At 41.6% G+C, this 9069-nt stretch overlaps 1 protein-coding gene across 4 annotated transcripts; it reads right to left on the bottom strand.

Annotated features, from left to right (window-relative positions):
- Positions 1 to 587: 587 nt before the first annotated feature.
- Positions 588 to 4551, bottom strand: vcpkmt (valosin containing protein lysine (K) methyltransferase). 4 transcript variants are annotated; one of them, XM_084182321.1, is made up of 6 exons: positions 4253 to 4551; positions 3908 to 4021; positions 3649 to 3721; positions 3307 to 3426; positions 3048 to 3160; positions 588 to 2305 (listed from the first exon to the last, which is right to left on the bottom strand). In XM_084182321.1, exons 1-5 carry the CDS (start codon positions 4543 to 4545, stop codon positions 3056 to 3058), a joined length of 705 nt encoding a protein of 234 aa, XP_084038447.1. In that variant the 5' UTR covers positions 4546 to 4551; the 3' UTR covers positions 588 to 2305; positions 3048 to 3055. The 4 variants fall into 4 exon arrangements, with proteins under 4 accessions (XP_084038447.1, XP_084038448.1, XP_084038446.1 ...); XM_084182322.1 differs by having other exon boundaries at positions 2282 to 2300; XM_084182320.1 differs by lacking the exon at positions 588 to 2305 and having other exon boundaries at positions 2497 to 3160.
- Between the last annotated feature and the right edge of the window lie 4518 nt (positions 4552 to 9069).

Below are 9069 nucleotides of genomic sequence, written 5' to 3'. Positions count from 1 at the left end.
CCATGACTAATCATGCACAATAGAACGATCAGGGTATTAAATCAGCGTGATTTAATGTTCAGCGCTCCATGTTGTGCACCAATGTGTAAGGGCTGGACAGGGCGCACACCCTGAACAAATAGCTCAATACATCACAGAGAATAGTGATTGTCTGCTTCTATCTACAGTGCCTTCAGAAAGTATTCACACCCCTTGACTTTTTGTTGTGTTACAGCCTGAATTTAAAATGGATTAAGTTGAGATTGTCACTGGCCTACACACAATACCCCATAATGTCAAAGTGGAATATATTTTATTTTTTACAAATTAATAAAAAATGAAAAGCTGAAATGTCTTGAGTCAACAAGTATTCAACCCCTTTGTTATGACAAGCCTAAATAAGTTCAGGAGTAAAAATGTGCTTAACAAGTCACATAATAAGTTTGATGTTTGAATGACTACCTCATCTCTCTACCCCACACATACAATTATCTGTAAAGTCCCTCTGTCGAGCAATGAATTTCAAACAGATTAAACCACAAAGACCAGGGAGGTTTTCCAATGCCTCGCAAGAAGGGCACCTATTGGTAGATGGGTAAAAAAAAGCAGACATTGAATATTCCTTTAAGCATGGTGAAGTTATTCATTACACTTTGGATGGTGTATCAATACACCTAGTCACTACAAATTATACAGGCATCCTTCCTAACTCAGTTGCCGGAGAGGAGGGAAACCGTTCAGGGATTTCACCATGAGGCCATTAGGGACTTTAAAACAGTTAGAGTTTAATGGCTGTGATCGGAGAAAACTGAGGATGAATCATCAACGTTGTAGTTACTCCACAATACTAACCTAGATGACAGAGTGAAATGAATGATGCCTGTACAGAATACAAATATTCCAAAATATGCATCCTGTTTGCAATAAGACACTAAAGTAAAACTGCAAAAAATGTGAGAAAGAAATTAACTTCATGTCCAGAATACAAAGCGTTATGTTTGGGGCAAATCCAACACAACACATCCCTGAGTACCACTTCATAATTTCAAGCATGGTGGTGGCTGCATCATGTTATGAGTATGCTTGTCAACGGCAAGGACTAGGGAGTTTTTTTAGGATACAAATAAACAGAATATAGCTACGCACAGGCAAAATCATAGAGAAAAACCTGGTTCAGTCTGCTTTCCAACAGACACTGGCAGACAAATTCACCTTTCAGCAGGGCAATAACCTAAAACACAAGGCCAAATATACACTGGAGTTGGTTACCAAAACGAAATTGAATGTTCCTGAGTGGCCTAGTTAGTTTTAAATCCGCTTCAAAATCTATGGCAAGACTTTTAATTGGCTGTCTAGCAATGATCAACTTGACAGAGCTTAAAGAATTTTTAAAAGAATGTGCAAATATTGTACAATCCAGGTGTGCAAAGCTCTTGGACTTACCCAGAAAGACTCACAGCTGTAATCACTGCCAATGGTGATTCTAACGTATTGATTCAGGGGTGTCAATACTGTAAATGAGATATTTCTGTATTTCATTTTCAATAAATGTGAAAATGTTTCTAAAAACATGTTTTCACTTTGTCATTATGGGGTATTGTGTGTGGATTGGTGAGAGAAAAATGTTTTTAATTTAGGCTGTAGAATAAGTCAAGGGGTATGAATACTTTCTGAAGACACTGTATATCTACACACTAGCACTCTGCTGCTGTACATGATACATGTGGTCCTCTGTAGCTCAATTGGTAGAGCATGGCGCTTGTAACGCCAGGGTAGTGGGTTCGATCCCCGGGACCACCCATATGTAAAAATGTATGCACACATGGCTGTAAGTCGCTTTGGATAAAAGCGTCTGCTAAATGGCATATTATATTACACTGAGTATACAAAACATTAAGAACACCTGCTCTTTCCATGACAGACTGACCAGGTGAATCCAGGTAACAGCAATGATCCATTATTGATCCACTTCAATGAGTGTAGATGAAGGGGAGGAGACAGGTTAAATAAGCATTTTTAAGCCTTGAGACATGGATTGTGTATGTGTGCCATTCAGAGGGTGAATGGGCAAGACAAAATATTTAAGTGCCTTTAAACAGGGTATGGTAGTAGGTGCCAGGAACACCGGTTTGTGTCAAGAACTGCAACGCTGTTGGGTTTTTCACGTTCAACAATTTCCTGTGTGTATCAAGAGTGGTCCACCACCCGAAGGACATCCAGCCAACTTGACACAACTGTGGGAAGCATTGGAGACAACATGGCCAGCATCCCTCTTGAACGCTTTCGACACCTTGTAGAGTCCATGGCCAGAAAAATGTAGGCTGTTCTGAGGGCAAAAGGGGGGTGCAACTCAATATTAGGAAGGTGTTCCTAATGTTTGGTAGTCTATTTGACATTCTATAATGAGCTAAAATCATTAACAAATGTCAGAATTCCTTTATTTCATGAACTTTTATTAAAAATGAATCATCCCACAAATGTGTTCCAACAGTTAAATACTGCAATGAGAAAAACATGTTCTGTAGGATAATGTTTTATTTTCCTTTTCAACGGTAGACTCAGCGAAATTACTTTGCCACGATCAGCACCGCAGGAATTGCGATGAGCGAGATGCAAGACTTCGCTCAAACAGTCACACACAGTATCTGCACGTGTAGGAGTTTGCTTCTCGCTGTTAGAGAGCGGTAGGTACGGGACCAAAACAGCTAAGAAGTTAGCCTCACGCTTCAACACTTCCAGTTGCTGCGGAAATTTATCCACTATGCTGTTTGTTTACTTTGTGCACCTAAGTCATATCGCGGAGTCTACCTCTAATTAGCTGGGAATTGTTTTAGAATCATGGTGCAATGAGTATCACAGTCTGATAAAACTCATAGTCCAAACTAAGACAACATGGATATATCGAGGAAGGATTTTCAAATGAGTTCTTTCAATATTAGTGCTCTCCCCTGGGGTCCATCCCATTTAAATTCCCGTCAGGTGAACTGTACATGACATTTCTCCTTAGGAGTGCAATTCAATTATTTGTATAACACAACCCTGACAACCACATATCCACAGACACTCACTCATTCACTCAGACAGCTCTGCGAATGTGAAGGATGCGGATGTCAGGACTGTTATACTCTGGGTCCTGCTTGTCCAAAGGGATCTCCGCAGACTGGAAGTCTTGTAGCAGCAACTGATTGGACAACAGAACAGAGGAACAGCACGTCATTGAAGAGGAAGATGGTCTCCACAAGATACATGAAAAGCTTACATATAACAGCTAACTACATTTCCTTACACAACAGTATATATGGTAACGAGGACAGACAGAATTCTCACCTCAAAAAATTGCTTCTCCACTTTGGGGTTGACACCCACTGTGCGTTGTTCATAGCAGCATATGATGCTGGTCTCAGGTCCAACCAGGTGTTTCATGGTTTCCACCAGTGGCTTCACAGACTAAGTACAACAGACGGTAAACAGTTAAACAACAAAGTAATTTTTCGCCCATGTATTGAACTAAAAGTAACACTATCAATAGTGTTCTATTACTGAATGTGTTGGGCAGTTGTATAGGCAATAAAAAGCAAGTCCCACAAAAACTGAGCCACGGTATTACCCCCCCAAATATTCAAATTGCACAAATTCAGTATCACAACAGTAAATGAGAAAGTACAACACCTGTTCATAATAGATACAGTCCGCCATCAGGATAAAATGTGGGTGTGGTAGAAACTCTGACACATTTTCACCCCTTTAAAGATAAGAGAATTCCACATTTGAGACATGAACTAGGCTAGATCACATGTCCCATCTATAGAAAATCCATTGTTTGCTTACACATTATAGCCTACTGTGATGACTAGTTGTAGCTTGCCTTGTCTTAGGTAATACAATCTCTATATTAACTAACAAGTACTGGGATAAGTACAGTACAGACCATTTTAGTACCTTGGCTGTGATGGATCCACTGCTGACAAGTGCCTGGTTGTCTTGGATATTGACTTGGAGTAGAGACTGCAGGTCCTCGAGGTCTGTCACAGTAACCTGAGCTCTACAGGACAGACAGAGAGATGGAGGAAGAGATTATGTTAATTATGATTGAAATTATTTCATCAGACCATTCGATAGCTAGTTATGTATATACAGTTCAGCTGGACAGAAACATTATAGTTAACTAACGTTAGGTAGTTGACTTTAGTTGGAAGTTAAACAAATAGTTGGTCAACTATTTATATAGATAAAAGCTCACAATAACATTTAGTAGCTACTTAACATTACTCACCCCAAAGATGCTGCCATAAGGCCCACTACTCCTGTTCCTGCTCCTAACTCAATAATTTTTTTGTTAGCCCACATGTTCACACCCGAGCCAGGATCATAAAACGGTTTAGTTTCTAAATATTTTGACAGCACGATTGCTGCATCCCACACCACACAGCCCACGTCTCCTTTAAAGCACTGTTTGATTTTCAAGACAGATCCGTCGTTTTTCTCAACGTCTCTTATAAAATAATTATCGTGTTGTAATGTTTGCTCCGCCATCTTGTTCTCTGCAGTTGTTTCCCGCTTCCTCATTACGTACACTGTGACTTGTAGCACCGCCCACCGGGTGGTTTTAGTGCTCCTTGCTCCCTTACCTTCTTGGAAGTTGGTAGGTTGCTTGGTAGTGGTACCCTCCTTGGCAACAAACTTGGCAACCAGATGGTGATGATGATGATGATGATGAAACATAATAATAATATGCCATTTAGCAGACGCTTTTATCCAAAGCGATTTACAGTCGTGATGATGTGTGGACAGGACAAACATGGCCCTGGCAAATCATTTTAATGTTTGCTTTGCCTTCGCGATGACAAACGCAGCATCGTTCGTGGGTGAACTTTGCCTGGCATTGTATGGGGCCAATTTGACGCCATATGTATTGAATTTTACATGATATTTTCGAGGAAGGTTTAAATAATGGATGTTTGGAGTGACTGTTCATCTTAACCCAATCAATGAACATAATATACAGGAATGTTTTCTATTGGCTACTTAACCAGACGGCCTGACGTTACCAATACGCGCCAAATCTTCCCCCGCAGTGGCCCATGTTCTTAACATGGCTGACCAGTTACCAACACTTAGGCCGAACTTTGGGCAACAGGTAATTAATATGTTTACCTAAGTAGTTACATGGTTGGCTGGCTTTGCTGTCAGGAGAGAGAGAGAGAGAGAGAGAGAGAGAGAGAGAGAGAGAGAGAGAGAGAGAGAGAGAGAGAGAGAGAGAGAGAGAGAGAGAGAGAGAGAGAGAGAGAGAGAGAGAGAGAGAGAGAGAGAGAGAGAGAGAGAGAGAGAGACTGATACCAGCTGGTTGGTTGACATAATTTAAAATTACAATTTCTATATGTTCTCACAGGCGATGGGGAGGCCAAGCTCCTGTACAGCCTACAGTGCGTGAAGCTGTGATGGATTTCATTTACACTATCTGACCCCCAAGTGTGTTTGGTGGAAACACCACTGTTAGGAACATTTGCATATTTTCTTTATGCAGACTTTAGAATATTCGCATGAAAATCGGTCGCCAATTGGATGGAAACCTAGCTATAGAATCCAATGTCAATTCAATCTCACATGCATTGAAGAAAACTGTTTAGAAAAAGTTAAATTCAACAGGAGACGGTGAAGTAGAAATGCAAAGTGCCTTAGAATACTTTGACCAGTTACATTCCTTATGCTCAGAAAGGTTACAATAATAGTAATGAGTTGTGTAGGACAGAGGACTGGGTATGATGTTGAATGTTTCATTATGTTGCTTCAAATGTTCTCTCATTTTAGTCATTTAGCAGACGCTCTTATCCAGAGCGACTTACAGTTAGTGAGTGCATACATTATTATTTTTTTCATTCTGTCCCCCCATGGGCAACGAACCCACAACTCTGGCATTGCAAACTCCATGCTCTACCAACTGAGCTACATCCCTGCCGGCCATTCCCTCCCCTACCCTGGATGACACTAGGCCAATTGTGCGCCGCCCCATGGGTCTCCCGGTTGTGGCCGGCTACGACAGAGCCTGGATTCGAACCAGGATCTCTAGTGGCACAGCTAGCACTGCAATGCATTGCCTTAGACCACTGCGCCACTCGGTTTGAACAGTTATGGCGGGACGTGTGGGTGGCCGTGTCAAACATATTTGACAATGTCCTACACAGTTTGGAAGATGAGGGCTCCCTTGACCTGTCAAACAGCCTTCACCTATTCTGTGCGCACTATGTATTCCTCCCGTGCCTCCAAGCAGACCTAGACACCTTTACCAATGAATGGGATAAACATTCTCTGCACACCAGGCAAAATCTGACCCCCAACCAGCTATGGGAAATGGGACAAGCACAGTATCCTGTCACCTTCCCTGGCAATGTGGAGGTATAGATTTAAAGGAGCCACTATGAAAATATAATTAGGTCCTTTTTTTTTTGGAGTGCCCGCTGACAGAGCAGGATATGACACTGCTCAGAGCAGCCATCGACCCAACCTCACCATCTCGAGACTATGGACAAGATATTTATGCATCTGTTTTGAACTACAGTACCAGTCAAAGGTTTGGACACACCTACTCATTCAAGGGTTTTCCTTTATTTTTACAATTTTCTACATTGTAGAATAATAGTGAAGACATTAAAACTATGAAATAACACAATGCAATTGAGCCAATCAATTGTGTTGTGACAAGGTAGGGGGGGTATACAGAAGATAGCCCTATTTGGTAAAATACCAAGTCCATATTATGGCAAGAACAGCTCAAATAAGCAAAGAGAAACGACAGTCCATCATTACTTTAAGACATGAAGGTCAGTCAAATTTCAAGAACTTTCAAAGTTTCTTCAAGTGCAGTCGCAAAAACCATCAAGCGCTATGATGAAACTGGCTCTCATGAGGACCATCACAGGAATGGAAGACCCAGAGTTACCTCTGCTGCAGAGGATACGTTCATTAGAGTTACCAGCCTCAGAAATTGTAGCCCAAATAAATGCTTCACAGAGTTCAAGTAACAGACACATCTCAACATCAACTGTTCAGAGGGGACTGTGTGAATCCGGCCTTCATGGTCGAATTGCTGCTAAGAAACGACTACCAAAGGAGAAGAAGAGACCTGCTTGGACCAAGAAACACAAGCAATGGACATTAGACTGGTGGAAATGTGTCCTTTGGTCTGGAGTCCAAATTGGAGATTTTTGGTTCCAACCGTCGTGTCTTTGTGAGACGCGGTGTGGGTGAACGGATGATCTCCACATCTGTATTTCCCACCGTAAAGCATGGAGGAGGTGGTGTTATGGTGCTTTGCTGGTGACACTGTCTGTGATGGCTACCACGGCGATACGCCATCCCATCTGGTTTGGGCTTAGTGGGACTATCATTTGTTTTTAAACAGGACAGTGGCCCAACACACCTCCAGGCTGTGTAAGGGCTATTTTACCAAGAAGGAGAGTGATGGAGTGCTGCATCAGATGACCTGGCCTCCACAATCCCCCGACCTCAACCAAATTGAGATGGTTTGGGATGAGTCGGACCGCAGAGTGAAGGAAAAGCAGCCAACAAGTGCTCAGCATATGTGGGAACTCCTTCAAGACTTGGAAAAGCATTCCAGGTGAAGCTGCTTGAGAGAATGCCAAGAGTGTGCAAAGCTGTCACCAAGGCAAAGGGTGGCTATTTGAAGACTCTCAAATATAAAATATATTTTGATTTGTTGAACACTTTTGTTTACTACATGATTTCATATTTGTTATTTCATAGTTTGTCTTCACTATTATTCTACAATGTAAAAAATTGTAAAAATAAAGAAAACCCTTGAATGAGTATGTGTGTCCCAACTTTTAACTGGTAGTGTATGAGCTGCTACTTATGGCTGAATTATCCTTATACCTCTGCTTGATACTGTCGCAAGGAATAACTGTCTAGTCCAGTAATTCTAAATTGCTGCAATGTTATGTAATGTGGTTGCAGCAAGAGACCAATTGGCTGATTTTGATTGGTTACTAATGTTGTGGAACATTTTATCCAAAGATTAAGGCAGAGACTTTTTAATTGTATAATGGAAAAAATCTTTAATCAAGCAGCTGAAGGGGAGATCTGATTTCACAGGGAAGAACTCGAAGAGTAAATGGTTACATGTTCCTTATACAGTGGGGGAAAAAAGTATTTAGTCAGCCACCAATTGTGCAAGTTCTCCCACTTAAAAAGATGAGAGAGGCCTGTAATTTTCATCATAGGTACACGTCAACTATGACAGACAAAACGAGAATTTTTTTCTCCAGAAAATCACATTATAGGATTTTTAATGAATTTATTTGCAAATGATGGTGGAAAATAAGTATTGGGTCAATAACAAAAGTTTCTCAATACTTTGTTATATACACTTTGTTGGCAATGACACAGGTTAAACGTTTTCTGTAAGTCTTCACAAGGTTTTCACACACTGTTGCTGGTATTTTGGCCCATTCCTCCATGCAGATCTCCTCTAGAGCAGTGATGTTTTGGGGCTGTCGCTGGGCAACACAGACTTTCAACTTCCTCCAAAGATTTTCTATGGGGTTGAGATCTGGAGACTGGCTAGGCCACTCCAGGACCTTGAAATGCTTCTTACGAAGCCACTCCTTCGTTGCCCGGGTGGTGTGTTTGGGATCATTGTCATGCTGAAAGACCCAGCCACGTTTCATCTTCAATGCCCTTGCTGATGGAAGGAGGTTTTCACTCAAAATCTCACGATACATGGCCCCATTCATTCTTTCCTTTACACGGATCAGTCGTCCTGGTCCCTTTGCATAAAAACAGCCCCAAAGCATGATGTTTCCACCCCCATGCTTCACAGTAGGTATGGTGTTCTTTGGATGCAACTCAGCATTCTTTGTCCTCCAAACACGACGAGTTGAGTTTTTACCAAAAAGTTCTATTTTGGTTTCATCTGACCATATGACATTCTCCCAATCCTCTTCTGGATCATCCAAATGCACTCTAGCAAACTTCAGACGGGCCTGGACATGTACTGGCTTAAGCAGGGGGACACGTCTGGCACTGCAGGATTTGAGTCCCTGGCGGCGTAGTGTGTTACTGATGGTAGGCTTT

Source organism: Coregonus lavaretus (assembly GCF_964263955.1).
Source record: "Coregonus lavaretus genome assembly, chromosome: 18".
NCBI classification, from domain to species: domain Eukaryota; kingdom Metazoa; phylum Chordata; class Actinopteri; order Salmoniformes; family Salmonidae; genus Coregonus; species Coregonus lavaretus.
Note: the sequence above shows the minus strand (reverse complement) of the source record. Positions and strands in the feature narration are given on the sequence as shown.